This window comes from Oryctolagus cuniculus, chromosome 4 (assembly GCF_964237555.1).
Source record: "Oryctolagus cuniculus chromosome 4, mOryCun1.1, whole genome shotgun sequence".
Classification (NCBI taxonomy): Eukaryota; Metazoa; Chordata; class Mammalia; order Lagomorpha; family Leporidae; genus Oryctolagus; species Oryctolagus cuniculus.
The window spans coordinates 82,512,181-82,532,934 of record NC_091435.1 but is presented as its reverse complement, the minus strand read 5'-3'; the positions used below and the strand labels follow the sequence as shown (position 1 = coordinate 82,532,934).

At 53.2% G+C, this 20,754-nt stretch overlaps 1 protein-coding gene across 5 annotated transcripts in view; it reads left to right on the top strand.

Moving 5' to 3' along the window:
* Positions 1 to 2,412: 2,412 nt before the first annotated feature.
* Positions 2,413 to 20,754, top strand: part of MUC4 (mucin 4, cell surface associated) — a 54,387-nt gene continuing 36,045 nt past the window's right edge. For 3 of the 5 annotated variants that reach the window (XM_070072262.1, XM_070072264.1, XM_070072259.1), the window contains exon 1: positions 2,413 to 2,617. In XM_070072262.1, the coding sequence (XP_069928363.1) occupies positions 2,536 to 2,617 (82 nt within the window). In that variant the 5' untranslated portion in view covers positions 2,413 to 2,535. The remainder of the gene's footprint in view (positions 2,618 to 20,754) is intronic. The other 2 variants (XM_070072263.1, XM_070072260.1) reach the window with 1 other exon arrangement.

The window sequence follows — 20,754 nt, the reverse complement described above, 5'->3', positions numbered from 1 at the left end:
CGCAGGAGGCTGCTTCACCTGCTATGCCACAGCCCAGGCACCTCTTTTTTCTTTATTTTTAAAAATTTATCTGAGCGAGAGAGAGAGAGAGACAGACACACAGGCAGAAGGAGAGAGAGATCTCATCCACTGGTTCACTCTCCAAATGCCTACAACAGCAGGAGCTGGGCCAGGCCAAAGTCAGGAGCCAAGAATTCAATCTGGTCTCCCATATGGGTGGCCGGGACCCAAGTACAGGAGCCATCACCTGCTGCCTCCCAGGGTGTGCATTAGCAGGAAGCTGGAATTGAGAGTGGAGCTGGGGCTTAAACCCAGGCACTCAGGTAGGATGTGAGTGCAGGCCGGGACTTTAACCTCTGCGCCACAGCACCAGCCCCGATGTCCAACTCTTGCTTTGGCAAACCTGAGATGTTTTAGTCTCCTCAGTAGAAGGGAAACTGTGGTCCAGAGAAAGTCATTAAACAAACATGCATGCCAAGTCTGTAGGGAGATCCAATGAGCAAGAACACAGAAAAAGGACCAAGAAGGCCAAGTTGGGCCTTGATGTCCATGCAGGCTCCTCCGTCCAGGTTCTCGCTGCCCCAGACTTTACCTGCACAATGTTCCTGCTTCCAGGGAAGGATGGGATCCACTGGTCCACACAGAGGCGGAGGGACTCATGTGGACGCCGTGTCCCTTCTCTACGGCATCTGTGTTCTAGCACTGGTGTCCTGCCATTGGGCTTGGGCCATAAGCGGACTTCTCGCTTCAGAAGGCAAGTGGTCCACAGCGTGGTAGGGCCCTCGGTCTTCTGAGATGACGCCCCTGTGCCGGCCCTGTGCCTCCCTGGGCAAGGCTGGCTGCTGGGGATATGGACACGCTGCCTCCTCGTCCTGGGCTTCGCAGTGCCCGGATCTTGAGCTCACCTCACAGGGAATGGAGTGTGCAGTATCAGACGCAGGGATCCACTCTGGCCAGGGCCGTGGGAAGTCACCCTTGCTTTCTCTGTGCAGCACACCACGCACCCTCCCTCACCTTAGGGACCCCGCCTGGCACCCCCGTGTGCTGGCCCTTTCCCTGCTTGCTTGTGCCTGTGCGTCCCAGCAGGCCAAATGGTTTGCCATGAGCCCTGAGGTCTCTAAAAACATCCCCCACTTCCTCCTAGGTCACTGCTATTCCCACACTCCCCCTTTTTAATGTTTTAAAATTTATTACAGAGAGTGGGGGGTGGGGAGAGAGAGAAACACCTAGCTACTGTTTCACTCCTCAAATGCCCAAAGCACTGTAGGGGCAGGAGCCAGGGACTCGGTTCAGATCTGGAACATGGGTGTTAGAAACCCAATCGGGTGTAGGTGCTGTGGCATAGCGGATAAAGCCACCGCCTGCAGTGCCGGCATGCCATAAGGGCGCCAGTTCAAGTCCCAGTTTCTCTACTTCCAATCCAGCTCTCTGCTATGGCCTGGGAAAGCAGTAGAGGATGGCCCAGGTGCTTGAACCCCTGCACCAGTGTGGGAGACCCAAAAGAAGCTCTTGGCTCCTGCCTTTGGATTGGCACAGCTCTGGCTATCGTAGCCATCTGGGGAGTGAACCAGTGGATGGAAGACCTCTCTCTCTCTGTGTCTCTCTTTTTCTGCCTCTGACTCCAAGAGGACTCCCTGAGTCCTCTGCCTTTCAAATAAATAAATAAATCTTTAAAAAAAAAAAAAAAGGAAAAAGAAAAAGAAACCCAATCAGTTGAGCGGTCAGTACGGCCTCCCAGGATGTGTGTTAGCAGGAAACTGGAGACAGGAGCAGAGCCAGGCCAGGGTCCCACGGCCCTAGGTCCTCTGCCGAAGACCACGGGTATTATAATCAGCGTCTTAACTGCTGGGCCAAGTGGCACCCCAGTTACTCACGTCTCCCCAGCTGCTCCCCTCAGCCCCTCCATCCAGGCCGCGTTCCTCAGGCTGCTCGCCCTGATCGCCCCTGCACCGGCTCTGGGCTGCGGGTCTACCCAGAGCAGGCGCCAAGCAGGCATCCGAGCCCAGCAGTCCTACCCGAGAAACGCTCACAGCGTCTCTGCTTCCTGCCTCTCACCTCACACAGACTCCCACTGCCTGTGCTGAACTCACCCCTTCTCCGCCCCTCCTCTCCCATTCTTATCCGTCCCATGAAGTGACCCAGTGGCTCCCTCTGGGGTCATCCAAGGCTCTGGTGGGACAGGGGCAGGAAGAGAGGGCCAGGGACCCAGGCAGGAGGCCGGCCCACGCATTTCCCGGGTGACTTGTCCCTACGCCCCCACACCCCCCAGTGCAGAGGAGCAGGGCAATGGGTGTATCAGTATTTTCTTTCCTGGTGGGGGGAGGGGGTGGGGATTGAGGAAAGAAAAGCCAGCCCCAGGATGATTGGCACCGGGCCCCGCCTTCTTTTGTCCTCCTCCCCCTAGGTACTCATTCGGGCCCCTGTGGGGAAGTACACCTGTTTCTGGCCAGCTGCCGGCGGGCCAGACTCACCTCTGCTGCTCGCTGGGCTGTGTCTGGGCTGGGTGCTGTGGAGCCCCGGGAGCCGTCTGCAGCCATGGCGGGGGCCCCCTGGACCAGGGCCCCCACGGGGTTCCTGAGCTGTTTGTACTCCTGCCTCCTCTGCACGGTGCTCCTGGGTAAGTGATGCGCCTTGCAGTGTTCTGGGGGCACAGGGAGGTGGGCTTCAGGGGTCCAGCAGGGGAGCTTGGACTAGGGAAAGGGACGGGGCAGAAATGGGGGAAGAGTGAGGGAAAACACTAGAAAGACCAAGACAGAAGAGAGGGAACAGAGACAGAGCAGAGATGTCTGGGGATGGGGGTGGCCTGGTTCTGGGGGAGCCCCTGGGGGGCAAGGCTTAGCGTGTGGGGCAAAAGAGACAGGTAGGCAGAGCTGGAGGGAGGGGCGAGTGCGGACGACAGAGACTGACAGAGAAAGACAGGAAGCTAGGTGACAGAGATGGAAGAAAACCTCCTATAGACACGTGCAGGCAGAGGACAAGGCCGAGGAGACCGACACATCCAAGGCTGAGGGGATGGAGACAGAGGGCAGGCCAGAGGAGGCGCACGGAGGGAGAAGGCAGGGACCAGCCAGGACAGCGGCGGGGAGGGGCGCAAAGGTGGGGCATAGCCGGGGGAGCAGTAGGCTTCTTGCCCCCGACCTTGGGGTGAAGTCTCCTCTTGGCCAAATGCCCTCAGACGGGCCTCGTGGCTCAGGCAGTGGCCTCAGCCAGCTGCACAGCCCGACGTCCCTGGCAGCTGGGGCGGGTGCAGCCGGGCCTCTTCCTGCCCCTTCCCGGCTCTCCTGCCAGCTCCAGATGGGTTGCACGGTGTGCCTGGTGTCTGAGTCCTCTGGGAGTGTCTGGGGTCTGGAGAGCGTGAGGGGTCAGGAGCCCCAGGCAGGGTTAGAACCGCAGCTTCCTCCCCACCCCAACAGCCCTGGCACCCTGCCGCAGCAGAAATGGCAACCTGGGGCTGGCTCCTCGCGGCCGGAAGTGGCACCCTCACTACCCTTGAAATTTTAAGGACTAGGCTAGGAGTAAATGGCAACACCCCACAGCTGACCCCAATGCTCCCCACCCCTCTCCTACCACAGTGCGGAAACAGAGGCTAGAAGGAGCCCCCCGCCCCCCACGGCCAGCCCCTCAGAGTCCTGGCCTGAGGGTGTGGAGGAAGGGGCCCCTGTGGCAGTGAGGACTCCCGGGCAGCACAGGGAAGATGACCGGGATGCAGGAGTCCTGGGGCCAGGCCTGGCTTTGCTGCTGACCGTCCTGGCCAGGGCCCGGTCCCATCAATTCTCCTAGGGGCAGCGAATGGCACGACTCCTGAGCCCTGATCTCTTAGGTTTCCACCTTCTGTGGCTTAAAGCCAACCCCTAGGGGCCAGTGTTGTGGCGTAGTAGATTAAGCCTCTCCTGCAGTGCCAGCATTCCATACGGGTGCCGATTCGAGTCCCAGCTGCTCTGTTGAGCCAGCTCTCTGCTAATGGCCTGGGAAAGCAGCAAAAGATGGCCCAAGTGCTTGGGCCCCTGCACCCATGTGGGAAACCTAGAAGAAGCTCCTGGCCCCTGGCTTCAGCCTGGGCTAGCTCTGACTTGCAGTCACTTGGGGAGTGAACCAGCAGATGGAAGGCCTCTCTCTCTCTCTCTCTCTCTCTCTATCTCTCTCTCTCTTTCTCCCTTTCAAATAAATAAAATAAATCTTTTTAAAAAAAGTCAACCAGCCCCAAAGCATTAGGTGACTTGACCTGTGTCAGGGTCACCATGCTCAAGAGAAGCTAGGAAGGGGGCGAGGCTGGGGCAACAGAGGGCGTGGCCTCAGAGGGCATGGAGGACCAACAGCTAGTCGGACCCGGAGGAGTGTGTGTGCCTGGAGCTGAGTGCTGTATATGGAGCAGAGCTGGAGCAGGGAGGTGGGCGTGGCATGTGGCATGGGAGATGGCACCCAGGAAGCTGATGGAGATCCCGGGCTAGGCAGGCAGTACCCCCCCACACCAGGGCAGCTCCCAGGTGACCTGCCTCCATTTGCTCTAGGGTGTCTTTCCGCATTGCTGGCAGGACCCTCCCCAAGCCTGGGTGGCACAGGGAAGCAGGTGCCAGAGCTTACTCTGCCCTCAGCCAGCAGGAACCCCTCCCTCCACCCCGGGCCTTGGCACAGGGCTGGCAGTGGCAAGGACTTCCTGCTGTAAAAGGGTGAAAGGCAAAGGGCAGGGGGCTGGGAGGGGGGCGGGGGGCCGGACGAGGAGCCAATGGAAGCCCAGTGGCCCCTGGTGGTTCCCAGCAGCATGACTCAGAGCAAAACCTGGCAGTCCCACGGCCATGCCCCACGGTGAGGAAACGGGGCCAAAATGAGCCCTTCACGGCCCACTGACCCGGGCCTCCACCCTGGGCGGCCTCGGAGGTTTTGAGGCTGTGGCAAGTGCAGGCGGGGGAGGAGCCCTCCAGCCACAGGGGCCCAGAGGTGAAGGTTCCTGCTAGCCTTCTCTCAGGGAACCCCAAAATCTCCCCTATCCCCTACCACACCCTCCACGGCCCATCTGTCCCCCGAGCTCAGGGACACCCACAAGGAGAGGTTCCCTGGACGAGAGGTCCTGCCGAGAAAAATCAGCCGCCTTCAGGCCGTGGCTCCATGGCTGTAGGGTGCAGAGCGAGGACCTAAAACCAGAAGGCCCGGGTCAGTCCGCGTTGCCGGCTATAGGCGAAGTCTCTTTAGCTCGGCAGTCCCAGGGTCTTCATTGGCAAAGCGGGCCAAATGGAAAGGGGCCACTGCACAGCACTGTCATGAGGGTAGAATGACCCTTGTTTGAGGGGGGAACGCTCGGTTTCAGAGCCGGGGAGAGGGGGACGAGGGGGTCATGTGGCCAACCTGAGAGGGGACGTTTGTCAGCGCAGGGGCAGGTGCTGTTTGAGGAGCCACGCCTGTCTTTCCTGCGGTGAGCGGGCGCTGGCTTGGTTTACGCAGAATGCGGCTGATGGCAGGATGGTGTCACCCCTACAGCACAGAGGCACGCTGCAGCTGACAGCTCTGCGGCACGGCTCGGCTCGCTGCCTCGCAATCTCCTCTGCGCTGTTGGTTTCCGGGCTTGGCTCCAAGGCAGAGTGTGGTCTGGCCGTGTGTGACGTGCAAATGGTTTGTGTCTTCATTGCCAGGAGAGGCCAAGACGCTGTTGGCCGTTTGTGGGCTCATGCGGTGGCTTTGCACCCACGCTGTTCTCGGGTTTCCCGGCACTGCTGAGGGACTCCAGCAGGCACGTCGTGCAGCTCCAGGAGCCACTTCTGTCAGGGCCAGGACCGAGACTGCATGGCCATCTCTTCCCATTTACTCCCCTGTGCTTTTTTTTTTTTTTTTTTTTTTTTTTTAAGATTTATTTATCTATTTGAAAGGCAGAGTTACAGAGAGGCAGAGGTAGAGAGAGAGAAAGAGAGAGAATGGCCTTCCATCTGCTGATTCACTCCCCAAATGGCTGCAACTGCCGGAGCTGGGCTGATCCGAAGCCAGGAGCCAGGATCTTCTTCTGGGTCTCCCATGCAGGTGCAGGGCCCGAGGACTTGGGCCATCATTCTCCACTGCCCTCCCAGGCCATAGCAGGGAGCTGGCTCGGAAGTGGAGCACCCAGAGCTTGAACTGGCACCCATATGGGATGCTGGTGCTGCAGGTGGCAGCCTCATCCACTATACCACAGGACCAGCCCCTCCCCTGTGCTCTTACCGATAGGTCAGTGTCTGTCCCTGGTGCCAATCAAAATAACGAGGTTTTGGGATAAAGGAAAGAGAGTATTTAATCTATCGATAGATGAGAGCATGGCAAACTTCTGAGGCTCTGCTGCGTGAGGGTGTTTGGGGGCTTAGAAAGGGGCCATAAAGGAGGGGATGCTAGCATGGCAAGGTCATGAAAGAGCCGCAGGTGTCCGGGGTCAGGTGCCATGACTTGTCATTAGATGGATGACAACGCATTCCTTCTTTGTTTGTTCAGGGTGGTCAGTGCGGCCCACAAGTGGTGACATGAGATCTAGATCCCCCTGCTCTGGAAAAGAAGTCGAAATAGGGACAAGGCCATGTGTGCTTAGGACACGGGCAAGCGGGAAGCCAGGGGCTGGCCGGGAAGCATCGGCTTCCAGGCTAGACGTTGAAGGAGTAAGAGTTGTTGGCTTCTGTCATTCTATACGCGGCTACACTGTCCGAATCCTTGTGTACGTTTTATTCCCACGAGGCTGCGTTCATTGCAAGGGGGCATTCAGCTTCCTTGCCGCCCCATCCCCCAGTGTAGACTGCAGAGTCGAGCTGAAATGCACTGAATTTGTTGGGTTTGTTTGCAGAGGGTTACACCCTCGACACCTCCCTTGAGGCTCTGAAGAGGCCCCAGGATCCCAGTGCCTGTGTCTGTCTGTGCATGAGGCCCGCACAATGGCGGCCAGGCTCATGGTGGGTCCTGGTCCTTGTCACGGGCAGCTTGGTGCCCCCTGCCTGTGCATCTCAGGACTGTGTTGCCCACTGCTCTCTACAGAGAGGACCCTCAACTTACATCGCTGTTGGGTTGCAAAAGCCCAGTTGATAGCAGGTTTTGGGGAATTCGGAATAGGAAAGAGCTTGGACTTGGGAGCTATTCATTCGCTTGCTGAACTGCTACCCATGCCAGGGGCTCTGTAGGGAAGATGAGTAAGGCAGGGCTTCCGCCTTCTGAAGCTCTCTGTTCATGTCAGCTGACCTGTCTATATCACGTGACCTGAGGGGGTCTGAATCCGGGTCTCCCAAGCCCTGGTTGACCAAGCTTCCACGGCAACACACAATATTCCGCAAACAAACCTACAAACCAGGCTGGCATGCACAGCCTCTGCCGAGGGAGCCATTCATTCATTCATTCATTCACTTGTTCGTTACACACCATAATGCACCTGGCATTGTTCTAGGAGAGCACTGTGTGTGCTTGGGGAGGATCGAGACAGACGTGGCTCAACCTTCCAGAGCCGGGATCTCCCCATTGGCAGACAGACATTAAATAATTACAGAAAAGTTCCCACTTACCAAAGCGGTGAGTGCGATGAGGAACAAACATGTGTGTGGGGAGCTTCCTTTAGGTCAGTGAGCCCAGATGGGACCTCGCTGAGGACGTGCTGTCTGTATGCCTGAGACCCGCAGGCTGAGGGCAAGCCAGGGGCAGCACATGGCGGGAAAGACAGGCAGAGCGAGAGTAGGTGCACAGTCAGGAAAGAGCTTGGCCCCTTGGAGGGTGTCTGTGAGGAGGCAGGTGCTAGGTCACGCAGGCCTTGCACGCTGTGCAGTGGATTATGGATCTGAAGGGTTTTAGGTAAGGATGCTGTACGGAAAATAGGTTGGAAGGGGCAGGGGTGCCACGAGAGACCAGTGAGGAGCCAGCTGTAGGCGTCCAGGCAGAAGCTGCTGTGACTCGGCCTGGTGGTGGAGTAGTGATCTGGGAAAGTGTAAAACAGCAGCAAGAGCCAGCGCCGTGGCTCACTAGGCTAATCCTCCGCCTTGCGACGCTGGCACTCCGGGTTCTAGTCCCGGTCGGGGCACCGGATTCTGTCCCGGTTGCTCCTCTTCCAGGCCAGCTCTCTGCTGTGGCCAGGGAGTACAGTGGAGGATGGCCCAAGTGCTTGGGCCCTGCACCCCATGGGAGACCAGGAGAAGCACCTGGCTCCTGCTTTCAGATCCCCACGGTGCGCTGGCTGCAGTGCGCCAGCCGCGGCGGCCATTGGAGGGTGAACCAACAGCAAAGGAAGACCTTTCTCTCTGTCTCTGTCTCTCACTGTCCACTCTGCCTGTCAAAAAACAAAACAAAACAAAACAGCAGCAAGCAGAGGGCCTGCTCTGACGAGGATTGGGTCCCAGGGATGGCTGCCTTTGCCAGCATCTCAGGGCTCCATAGAGACAAAGATAACAGGTGGTGCAGAGCGATGTCTGTTGAGCTAAGATTTTGAGCTGAGTATTGCATATACATTACCCCGTTGGGACTTTTATCTATCATTACCCTAATTTTCTGTGTGAGGACCCTAAGCCTCAGAGAGGTCATGAAAATTGTCTGAGTCACACAGCACATGGTGGTCATTCTGACTCTGGGATCTATGCTCTGAACCATTGCATGGCCTCATCAGATTCTCCTGTTTCTTGCCCATATCAGGTTCAGAAAGAAGCTGGTTAGGGCGTGTCAAGCACGGTTGTCTGGCAGGAGTCCCAGCAAAACCAACCAAGTCACAATAATCCCTACAAAACCGCTCTCTTGTAGCCTTCCCTTCTTCCCTAAGTCAGAGACCAGCGGCACTGTGCTCTGGGGTGCTAGGGGGTGGGGAGTCACTGATGTCATCCCAGGTTTCTCAAGCCCCCTCTTGTCCCTCATCAGTCCTCTGGGCTGACCTCAAAAGTTCAGGTCAGTGACACCAAGGGAGGTCATTTAGACTCTACCCATCCCATCTGGCTCCACAGCAAGAGCCCTGTGTATTCTTTCCAACATACTGCTGACGTCACACAAAGCCAAGCCTCTCAACCAGGCATTTCTTCACCGTGGGCATTGCTGCTGGTCACCTAGCCTCATTCCCTCTAGCATCTGATGGCGATGGGACCTCGGCTCTCCAGCCAATAGCCACAGAAGCTCCAGGGCCAAGCCAAGAGACACCAAACCCAGCTCCGACCGTAGCACACCAGCCCAGCACCAGCTGCCTGGTTCCCAACACCTTCCCCTCCTCAGAAGAAGTTTGGTCCTCAGCCTCCGCCGTCTTGGTGCTGGAGCCTCATCTCTCCTGGCTCCCCGTGGAGGTAGGCACACCCTCCCAGCCGAGGGCTGCACCAGGAAGCCTGCAGTCATCATGCTGGCCTCCTCCTGGTCCGGGCACCATGCAAAAGTACAATCTCACCCTTCCTCCAGCCTCCACTGAAGGAGCCAGGGACCAGGGCATGGAAGACACAAGGGCTCATTTATACATCGCGTGACCGTGCAGCAGCGGGCCAGGTGTGTTCCAGCTGCTGCAGGTATCCTGAGGTGAGCTGCTCCAGGGGCATTTGGAGTTACTGTCTCTGCTCATCTTGAATTCTAGGAGTTATAGAGGAAAAGTGCCCAGGGGATGTCCCATTGGTCACGGTTGATTCTAAAGACCACACAGCCTATGGGCAGGACCCTGTGGCCAGACTGGAAGTTGGTGGCTCCATCCCTCTCCCCAACTTCTTGACTCATCCCCACACCTGCTGCCCACGGCTATCCTCGCAGCTGGGTGTTTGCCTTGGGCTCCACACTGCCCTTGGCAGCCCAGCAAAGGAGAAATAACAGCAGAAAAATGAAACCTGGAGGTGACAGGTTTCCTCACCTATGGGTTCCTCCAATTCCTCCAATTCCAGGAAAAACTCCAGATAAACAGATTAGATGCTAAGAATAAGCCCCAGCCACAGGCATGCAGGGCACAGGCTTTGTCTTCCCTTGGGGGAGTGACCTCGGGCTGCTCCGGATGGAATGTTATCGCCAGCATCGCCACCTGCTGCCACCACTCCCAGTCCTGAGTCAGCCCCGCCCCATCTGCCCAAGGCCTTCTCACAACACCTGGGAGAAGCCATCTGGTCTTCACTTTCATTTTGCCTTCTCAGCGCTCTGAAAGGCAGAGGACAACTCCTGGATGCCCCCCACCCGAGAAGTTCAAGGGGAGACCAGTGAGCACCTAGCAGAGAGCTCTCTGGCTGGCACGGTGGTAGGGAACTGATGAACAGAGGGCTGTCCCCCACTTCCGGGGCTGGACAAGGCTCCCTCCTTGGAGAGAGCTTCTTAAAAATGAACATTTATGTTAGACAATGCCACACATGTGTCTTTGGATGGTGGTCTTATCAGCCCAGCAGGTCCAAAGCCATCACAACCCACTCTGATAGCACCATGGAGAGGAGATCGTAGGAGAACTGGTAGAGATATCCCAGCATCCCGTCATTTGCCCTTGACAATGTACCAGACTTGCACCCGGGCTCAGACCCCTCTGCATGTCCCTCCGTCCCTACTTGAGCTCTGCGTCCACGTGGTGACGGCCCCAGAGCTGAGCAGAGCTCCCCTCTCAGAGCCCCCAGTCCTGCTGCTCTCCAGGTGTGTAACACTAGGCTAGGGGCTTAGCTGTCTCAAATCTTAGTTTCCTCATCTGTGAAATGGGGCCAATGCTAGAAAGCACTAGGCAAACATAAAAAGTTACCATTTAAGGCCGGCGCCGCGGCTCACTAGGCTAATCCTCCGCCTAGCGGCGCCGGCACACCGGGTTCTAGTCCCGGTTGGGGTGCCGGATTCTGTCCCGGTTGCCCCTCTTCCAGGCCAGCTCTCTGCTGTCCAGGGAGTGCAGTGGAGGATGGCCCAGGTGCTTGGGCCCTGCACCCCATGGGAGACCAGGAAAAGCACCTGGCTCCTGGCTCCTGCCTTTGGATCAGCGCAGTGCGCCGGCCGCAGCGCGCCGGCCGCGGCGGCCATTGGAGAGTGAACCAACGGCAAAGGAAGACCTTTCTCTCTGTCTCTCTCTCTCACTGTCCACTCTGCCTGTCAAAAAAAAAAAAAAAAAAAAAAGTTACCATTTATTCATCATGGGTCCAAAATGTGTCCTTTGAGAGAAGTACACCAGAAATTCCAGACGTCTGGGTCGGTTAATCGCAGCAGTCCATGACGCTCAGCCATCCAAAATGGAGACCTTGTCTCCCGCAGAAACCACGCGTGTAGTGTAGGAAAGTCCCGGCAATGGTGCCTCCCAACAGAAGCCGTCCTGCCATGCACACAGAACACCAGGACCCTTGGACACTGCTCAGCCATGACTAGAGGAAGGTTGCCGTCACCAAGCCTTGTCACAGGTGTGAGGGGGTGTGAGGGGGTGGCAGGAGCAATCCAGTCACCGGTCTCCATGGCTCTCGTAAGACAATGTGACCTGTGGTGTCAGGACCGGAAGAGCTGCTTCCCTGGGCAGGCCCTAAGGCCCTTTCCCAGAGCGAACTTGCTGAGGGGCTGGTGGGGAAAGTGCCCTTCCTGGTTCCCAGGGCTGAAGATCAACCCTCAGTGGTGCAGCTGGGGGCTTGGAGGGGGGTGGGCAGCCTGGATTGGGAGGGGCAGTGAGGGAGCTGCTGTGAGGAAGTCATGAGGATGCCCAAGCGACCCTGAGGGTGTGACGGAGAAGCGGTCTCCAGGAATAAGAGCCGGTGCCCAACTGTGACGGAGGGGACAAGGAAGAGGAAGGAGCTGAAGGTGATCTGGGTTGTGGCCCGGCTACCTGGGAGACTACTGTTAGCAATTAGCAGAAGGCAGGAACACGAGGAAATGGTGCGAGGAAAGTTCACCTCTCAGAGGTTACACTGGGTAGGCAGGCGCCGGGAAGGTGAGACGTCCAGGCAGAACTACAGGTGCATACGGCATGACCGCGGATGCGACTGTGCAAGAGGGGAGAGAGTGTGTGTGGCAGAGAGGGGAAGGGTTGGAGGTGACACCCAGAAACACAGCTGTAGCTGGGGCCCGAGGGGCTGAGAAAAGCCGCCCAGGGGACTGGAGGACGGGGCGGGGGGGGGGGGAGGGAAGGAGTGGAGACAATGCTCTGCTTCTGAGAGCGTAAAGCATGTGTGTATCATGGGGACGCTGGCCAAGGGGCAACAGAGAGGCCAGTGCCCCGTAAATGTGTCACATAAATAAAGGGGCAGGTGGCACATTTCACAGAGATAACGCAGAACTGATAACGGTGACTAGGAGGGAGATTCTGGAACACTTGGAGGGGAGTGGCTTCCATGAGGTGGTGGGGGCAGAGTGTCATGGGTGGGTGAGGAAGAGGAGGTGGTGAGTTTGGGCCTCTCTTCCAAGATGCTCGAGGGCAGAACAGACGATGGCGACAAGGAGGACAGGAGACAGGAGGAAGGATTTCATTCTAGACACAGAGAGTGCAGGCCATGCAGGAAGAGGCCCTGGGACAGGGAAGTGGTGGAGAGAGCAGGGCGCAGGGCAGGAGGGGAGCAGACGGGACTTTCGGAGGCGCCCAGCCTTTCGGGGAGGATGGAGTCTCTCTTCCGAGGCAAGCTGGAGCCTGGCAAAGACAGAGACCTTTCCTGGAGGCGAGGGTTCAGGGACGTCTGAGAGCTGGCTTGGGTCTTCGCAGCGAAGCTGAAGATGGAACGTCACGGGAGGGAGAGGGCGGACGGGCTTGGGGCTCTCACACATGGGCTCCTCACGGCCCTGGTTCTGGCTCCGGCTCCGGCTCCGGCATCCTCGCTGCTCTCACACTTCAGCTCCTCACAGCCCCCGGCTCCGGCTCCGGCTCCGGCTCTGGCTCTCTGCTCTGCCGATGCCTTTCGCGTGTAGCATTCTGGGGGATCTGATAGTCTCTCGGGACCAGAAGAGTCCAGCTTGCAGTCTGGCGAAAGACAAGGCTGGTTGGTTTGGGCAGCACTGGAGTGTCGAGGACCAGGCTGGGCTGCTGTGAACAAAGCTTGCTTAAGACCCCACGTTCTCTCACAACTTCAGTCAGGTGGGCTTAGCGTGCAAACATCTTTAAGAGTGGCTACTGTCATTTATTTTAAGGGCAGTGTTTCCAACAATGAGATCCATAGAGGACCCGCGTCAGAATCACCTAGATCTCTGGGCCCCATCCGGTACACAGGCAAGCGGGCTCCAGCCGTGGGCCCAGGAATACATTTGGGGCCCCTGCCCCCCCAGGATTCCTCACGGAGGCACCCAGCTCTTTGAGACCATTTGCTCCAAACAGGAACTTTCCTGGGGGCCCCTCCCCTCAGCAGGATTCCTCACCTAAGAATAACCTGCTGGCTCTCTGTCAACTGTTTTCCTAAACAGTTGAGGGGAGAGATTTAGCACTGATGGTTCCAGCCATGGTGAAAGAGGGCCACAACCCCTGTGGCTGCCGACCACAACCCCTGTGGCTGCATTGTAACCACGGCTAATCTCTTCCCTCTCGCAGCAAGCCCAGCAGATCTGGTTTGTTCCCCAAGACAATGAAACTATAGCACCAACACCCAGCGGCTGCTCACTTGCTTTCCTACTGCACGGCAGCGCAGGCTGAAGCAGGAAACTCTAATCAATCACCCAGGATGAGCAAAGTCTTTAAACAAAGATCTGAAGGGGAGGCTACCAGGGCCCAGCCCTCTTTGGCCAGATTTAACATCGGTATTGCAAAGCCAGGGTTTTTTTCTAAAGGGGTGGCTATCAGAACACAGGTGGTGTCTCCTACACTGCCCATGGAGGTGTGAGTTGGCATGACCTACCTGCACAGAAATGTGGCCGAACGTGGGAATAACATGAACGTGTTTGTAACTGCGTTAACCAGTAATTCCTCTAACAGACATTTGTGTAAGGAAGCAAGCTGAAATCATGAAAGAAAAACAAAGCATTTAGGCACGCAGAGAGTGGTAAAAGCTTTGTTTACAAAAGCAACACCCTGGAGGCAGTGTGGACACCCAGTAGTGAGTGGAGTGAATGGTGAGCTTTCCCTGGGAAGCGGTATGACTTCCCGCGGAAATTGAAGGTGATGTCCGTACTCCACTGGGGCACGGACGAACACAGACGTGTGCCATCCATGCACCAGCAGCATATGGGAGAAGCATAAAGCAGCAGAGAGCCCCTGAGCCTGGACACTCGATGGCACAGAGAAGGAGTGGCAGGACACACTGCAGGAGGTGCCATGGGGGAGGGGCTGTCCTCCCCGTGCTGCTGCTCTTACTTATAGAGCGGTTTCCAGCTGGGGGATTGTTGGGAGGGGGTCCTCCAGGCTCAGGGCGGGAGTTTCCACACAACACCCAAGATCCTGCTGCTGCGGAGGTGGAGCTGTGGCTCACTTGGTTAATCCTCCGCCTGCGGCGCTGGCATCCCATATGGGCGCTGGGTTCTAGTCCCAGTTGCTCCTCTTCCAGTCCAGCTCTCTGCTGTGGCCCGGGGAGGTCAGTGGAGGATGGCCCAAGTGCTTGGGCCCCTGCACCCACATGGGAGACCAGGAGGAAGCACCTGGCTCCTGGCTTCGGATCGGCGCGGCGCCGGCTGTAGCGGCCATTTGGGGAGTGAACCAATGGAAGGAAGATCTTTGTCTCTGTCTCTCTCGCTTACTGTCTATAACTCTGTCAAAAATAAAATAAAATAAAATAAAAAAATCCTGCTGCTGGGCTGAGTTGGCGTTTCCTGGCTTCTGAGAGGGGCAGAGAAAGAACCACCATCTAAAGCCAAGAAGCTTTCTCTCTCAGGCCACGTGAACAAAAATAGGAATGCGAAGAAATGCCCGTGCTATGCATCAAGTTAGTAAAGCAGGATACACTAGGTACGTGTTTCTTAAAGACAGCAAAAAAAATCCTGAAAGGAAGCACAAGTGTATCCATCTGAGTAATAAAATTATAGATTTGGGGCCTTTCAACTATAGGTGTTTATTTCTCAAAATATGGATAATGAGAATGTCTTTAATTTCAGTGAATTTGTGTAACTTTGTCCACAAAGAAAGATAAAGTACTTTTTGTTAAATTTATTCTTTTTAAAAAAAAAATTATTTATTTATTTGAAAGTCAGAGTTACACAGAGAGAGGAGAGGCAGAGAGAGAGAGAGAGAGAGAGGTCTTCCATCTGCTGGTTTACTCCCCAATTGGTCGCAACGGCTAGAGCTGAGCTGATCTGAAGCCAGGAGCCAGGAGCTTCCTCTGGGTCTGCCACACCGGTGCAGGGGCTCAAGGACTTGGGCCATCTTCCACTGCTTTCCCAGGCCACAGCAGAGAGCTGGATCAGAAGTGGAGCAGCTGGGACTTGAACTGGTGTCCATATGGGATGCCAACACTGCAGGCGGCAGATTTACCCACTACACCACAGCGCTGGCCCATTAAATTTATTCTTAAGTACATTTGATTTCTTGTCCTATAATAATAAATACTAAGCTTAAAATATTTTTTCACTGGCACTTAGGAATGCAGTCATTTTTAAACTTCTGATCATGAAAGCAGAATTTTGCCGATGATGAATAAATAAATTTGGGAGGCTTTCTATGCAAATAACTATTATTTGCACATAATCACTAGTTTGTTTCTTAGTTTGCAAATTAAACAGAACTTTTTTAAAAAGTATATTTGAAAAGCAGAGTTTGGGGCTGGTGCTGTTGCATAGCGGGTTAATGCCCTGGCCTAAAGCGCTGGCATCCCATATGGCGCCGGGTTCGAGCCCCAGCTGCTCTACTTCCGATCCAGCTCTCTGCTATGGCCTGGGAAAGCAGTGGAAGATGGCCCAAGTCCTTGGGCCCCTGCACCCACATGGGAAACCTGGAAGAAGCTCCCGGCTCCTGGCTTCAGATTGGTGCAGCTCTGGCCATTGTGGCCAATTGGGGAGTGAACCAGAGGTTGGAAGACCTCTCTGTCTTTCTCTCTCTCTGCCTCTCCTCTCTCTGTGTAACTCTGACTTTTGAATAAATAAATAAATAAATCTTAAGAAAAGGAAAAGCAGAGTCACAAACAGAGAAGGCGATACAGAAAGAGAGATCTTCCATTGGCTGGTTCATTCCCCAATGGCCGTAACGGCCAGAGGTAGGTGGATCCAAAGCCAGGAGCAAGGAGCTTCTTCTGGGTCTCCTGGGTGCAGGGGCCCAAGCACTTGGGTCATCTTCCACTGCTCTCCCAGGCCATAACAGAGAGCTGGATTGGAAGCAGAGCAGCCCTTATGGGATACTGGTGCTACAGGCCTGGCTTAACCTGCTACGCCCCAGTGCTAGCCCCCTAAACAGAACCTCTTTTACCATCATAGCTTTTGTTCATTTTTCTTACCTTATTGCACTGGTGAAATCCTAAAACCTAATGTTGGACAGAAGTGGTGATTTCTGGCATCATAGTCTTATTCCTCATTTTCAAGGAAGTATTTCCTTTAGGAATTATGCTAACTATAGGTTTTTAATTGATATTAACAACTTAAGGGAGTTAACTCCTATTTTTCATTTACTAAGAGTCTTACCAAGAAATACTTTTCCTATGTTGGCTGAGATGGTCATGTTTTCTTGTCTGCTGTTTTTATGGTGATTTGCATCCTACATTTCTGGTTTAAACTCAGCTTGGTTATGATGTGCTTTTAAAAAAATCCCACATTGGATGTGACTTGCTGATGTTTGGTTTAGAATATTTTCATTTATATTATTTCTGAGATTTACTAATTATTTATTTCCCTTTCTTTAGGCTGCCTTTGCGTGGTCTTGGCATTGAAATTCTATCAGTCTTATAAAGTTAGCTGTAGAGCATTTTTTCTAAACTCTGGAAGAGTTTGCATTAAACAAATTACCTATTCTTTGAATGTCTGATGAAAACTGCCTGTAGAATAATCTTGGTCTACCTTTTTTGGTGAGTGGGTGGGTTATTCTTTTAAACTGCTGATTCAATTTAAAGGTTCATATTCAGGCTATCTATTTTTTCTTGATTAATTTTTGATATTATATTTTAAGGAAATTGCCCAGTTCATCTAAATTTTCACATTTTTGGTATAAATTCAGCAGAGCATTGTGCCTTAAATTTTTTTCTGAAGTTCTTTTCTCTTTTTATTCCTAAAGTCTTCTTTTCTTTCTTCCTTCTCTTTCCTTTCTTACCTTCTTCCTCATTCCCTCTTCCTCTCTCTCTTAATCTTTCCAGGCGTTCATCTATTTTATCTTCAAACAATCAACTTTTGGCTTCATTGATTCTCTTTATAATTGTTTCTATATCATGTTCTATTCTATTGTTATTCTAGCCTTCATTCTGCTTTTCTTCTTTTAAAGATTTATTGATTTATTTGAAAGTCAGAGTAACAGAGAGGGAGTGACAGACAGACAGAGATTTTCATCCACTGGTTCACTCCCCAGATGGCTGCAGAGCCAAGCCAAACCAGAAGCCAGGAGCTTCCTCTGGGTCTCCCACGTGGGTGCAAGGCCCTAAGTACTTGGGCCATCCTCTGCTGCTTTTCCCAGGCTCATTAGCAGGGAGCTGGATGGGACGTGGAACAGCTGAGACACCCATATAGGATGTTGGTACTGGCTTTTCCTGATTTGCCACAACACTGGCCCCCTTCTTTTTCTTCTTGCTTCCTTTTTTTTAAAATCAACCTTTACCACCAAGGGTTTCAGCTTTATGCAAAGGAAACTCGGTTCACAATGTCTTGATCTCAGATGGTATTTTCTTTCCCCTTTCAAACCTTAAAACTCATAGCCACAAATCTTAGAAATTGGCAGACTCCCTAGCTTGCCATCTAGTTTTTAGTTTCTTCACTCCTGAGTGTTTTCTTCTCTTTCTTCCAAGTTCTACTGTGCATTATAAACATATATATCACATTATCTGGCATTTGCAGATTTTTTAGCTAAAGGCTCTTCTCTCCTTCCGTATTATTGACATTAAAAAAAATGGTCTGTGCTATTATGAAAGCTTTGCCACTGATGCCTATTTTAGCAGAAATGATGAAGGGTCTGAAAAGATGCTAATTGAGGAGAAACTACAAGTTCAGAAACTTGAGCATGTACATGGCTTTGTTGACTCAGGCTGATGATTGAGCAAGGCTCTTAATTATGTTCTTAGGAAATAAGGTTACAATAATTACATAGAGAATATTTTTAAAACTAAACCAGGTTTAGCAGTTTTATTGACAGAGCAGATATAGAATTGGGAATTCTATAAATAAATCTCATAATGTAAAAAAAGGAATTTGCTCTTTAAGGTGGAAACAGAGGCATTTTGGATAGGACCTCCTGACACAGCTCTGCAGCTCCACCCCTGCCTTTGTCCATATCTGCTTTGAAGAGTGTCACTGCCGCGGCTCACTAGGCTAATCCTCCGCTTGAGGCGCCAGCACCCTGGGTTCTAGTCCCGGTCGGGGCGCCGGATTCTGTCCCGGTTGCTCCTCTTCCAGTCCAGCTCTCTGCTGTGGCCCTGGGAAGGCAGTGGAGGATGGCCCAAGTGCTTGGGCCCCTGCACCTGTGTGGGAGACCAGGAGGAAGAACCTGGCTCCTGGCTTCAGATCTGTGCAGCGCGCTGGCTGTAGCGGCCATTTGGGGGGTGAATGAACGGATGGAAGACGGAAGACCTTTCTCTCTGTCTCTCTCACTGTCTAACTCTGCCTGTCAAAAAAAAAAAAAAAAAAAAAAAAGTGTGTCACCAGGAAGCGGCTATTATCAATGAAGTGTGGAAGGTTGTGACTGTGAGCCACTTCTCTTGTCATGAATTAGAGCTGGTTTATAATCACTCTCACTCTCTTGGGAGTCTAAATTGCTCTCTCTGCAGAAGAGAAACTGGCGGAATCAGTCACCTCCAGGAACCATATATCCATCTAAGTCCTTCCCCGGGAGTTTGTCTCTCTGTGAATCTTCCCTGCTACCTCAACTAGCTGTGAGCATTGAGGTTTAAAAAAAAAAAAAAAAAGATTTGAGAACAGCTAGAAAGCTAATAAAAACCTGAAAGGAAAAAAGGGATATGTTTCTAAAAGAAAAGAACCCAAGTGTTCTTGGTTTGTTCTTGGTTTTGAACACCAAGAGATTTTCAAGCCAAAGTTCAGGAGGACAGTAGGTAGTGGGAGTAGGTGCAGTTGAGTATTTTGAACAAATAAGTTGAAATTTAAACATTGTGCTTGGGAAATAAACAGAAAAAAGAAAGCCAATCATGACCAATTAAATTCACATTCTATTAGGATGTTCCCACATAGCGGGGTACTTGAACAGAAACACCAAGGCTTTAGCAGGAACCATGATTTCTTTTTTCTTTTCTTTTTTTAGATTTTTATTTATTTATATGACAGGTAGAGTTACAGACAGTGAGAGAGAGAGGAGAGAGACAGAGAGAAAGGTCTTCCCTCCGCTGGTTCACCCCAAGTGGCCGCAACGGCCAGAGCTGTGCCAATCTGATGCCAGACTAGGAGGTGCTTCCTCCTAGTCTCCCATGCGGGTGCAGGGGCCCAAGGACTTGGGCCATCCTCCACTGCTTTCCCAGGCTACAGCAGAGAGCTGGACTGGAAGAGAAGCAACTGGGACTAGAACCAGCGCCCATAAATTAAAAAAAAAAAAGGGGCCGGCGCTGTGTCGCAGCGGGTTAACGCCCTGGCCTGAAGCACCGGCATCCCATATGGACTAGGTTACTTTATCAGGTCTAATATTCTCCCACCCCCACATATAATGAACAATACACTAACACTGGTTAGTCCTACAGCACTGTGCTGACAAGCAGACGCTGAAACCGTCAGAGGCCAGCTACTGCCACATTCCTCTCCCAAGATCAGTCCTTCTTCTTTCTTTCGGGAAGGCCCTATCACAGCCAGAGCTAGAGGCTGTGCATTTACTTCTCGGGTTTCCGCTAGATTGGGACAAATATGAACAATGAAAAAAAAAAGGTAGAAATGTAATTTACTTTGAAAACAAGTAACACTTTGGTCAAGTGAAGTCCGAAATATTAAATAGAAAATTCTTGAAAGAAATCATTCATAAATTAAATAATTTCTGTTCTATTGTTATAACTGTCCTTTTCTGTTAGTTATTGCTGTTAGTCTCTCACTGTGACACATTTACAAATTAAACTTTCTCATATGCATGTATGTATGGGGAACCCCACAGTATATATATACAGTCTGTCTGGGACCGCCAGTTTCAGAAATCCACTGCAGGTCTTGGACGTGAGCCTGCAGACAAGCGGGAACTCTGGGAATCAGCCTCCCTCCCACCGTGGAGTTTAAAACGTCTCTTTCCCCTTCTAGTCTGCCCTTGGCTTTTTACTCCCTGACAAGACAGCATGAGTCAGAAAGTTGCTCACTATGTTCTGGGGATCTCTCGTTTAAAACAATTCGAAGTGGGCCTGACCAGGCCCCGGCCCCCGCGGGAATCCTATCCCCTCGCTTTACCATGGAACTTCTCCTTAAGCTTACCCCTGGCACTCTCTGCACCCTGGCTGGAGCCGTATGGAAGAGCAGCCCTGCTGCCCCAGCTCATTCAGCCTCCACCCTGCAGACGGGGCTGCGAATGGCCAGCTTCTGTTCCGTCAGCTGCCGTCCACGCCCCGTGCCGAGGGAGCTGCCTCCATCTTTGTGTACCCCTCACCTGCTCTAAGGAAGGGTGTATTCGGTATTTGGCAAGGTCGTTGTGGAGACTGCTGAGGTGACAGGAGCAGGACTCCCAGATTTAGGTGATGATATGTGTTCTGTGGTTGCCACAGTTGAGTGTGTGGAGGTTGCTGTTGTCACCACTACTGCCATTGTTGGGGTATCTTAATGAATGTGGATCTGTGTATTTCAATTAAACAATGTTATGAGACTAAAGCACCTATATCTCGGCTTTTAAGCTTTGCCTGGGGAAACCAGGAGGTGCACTACCTTCCAAAA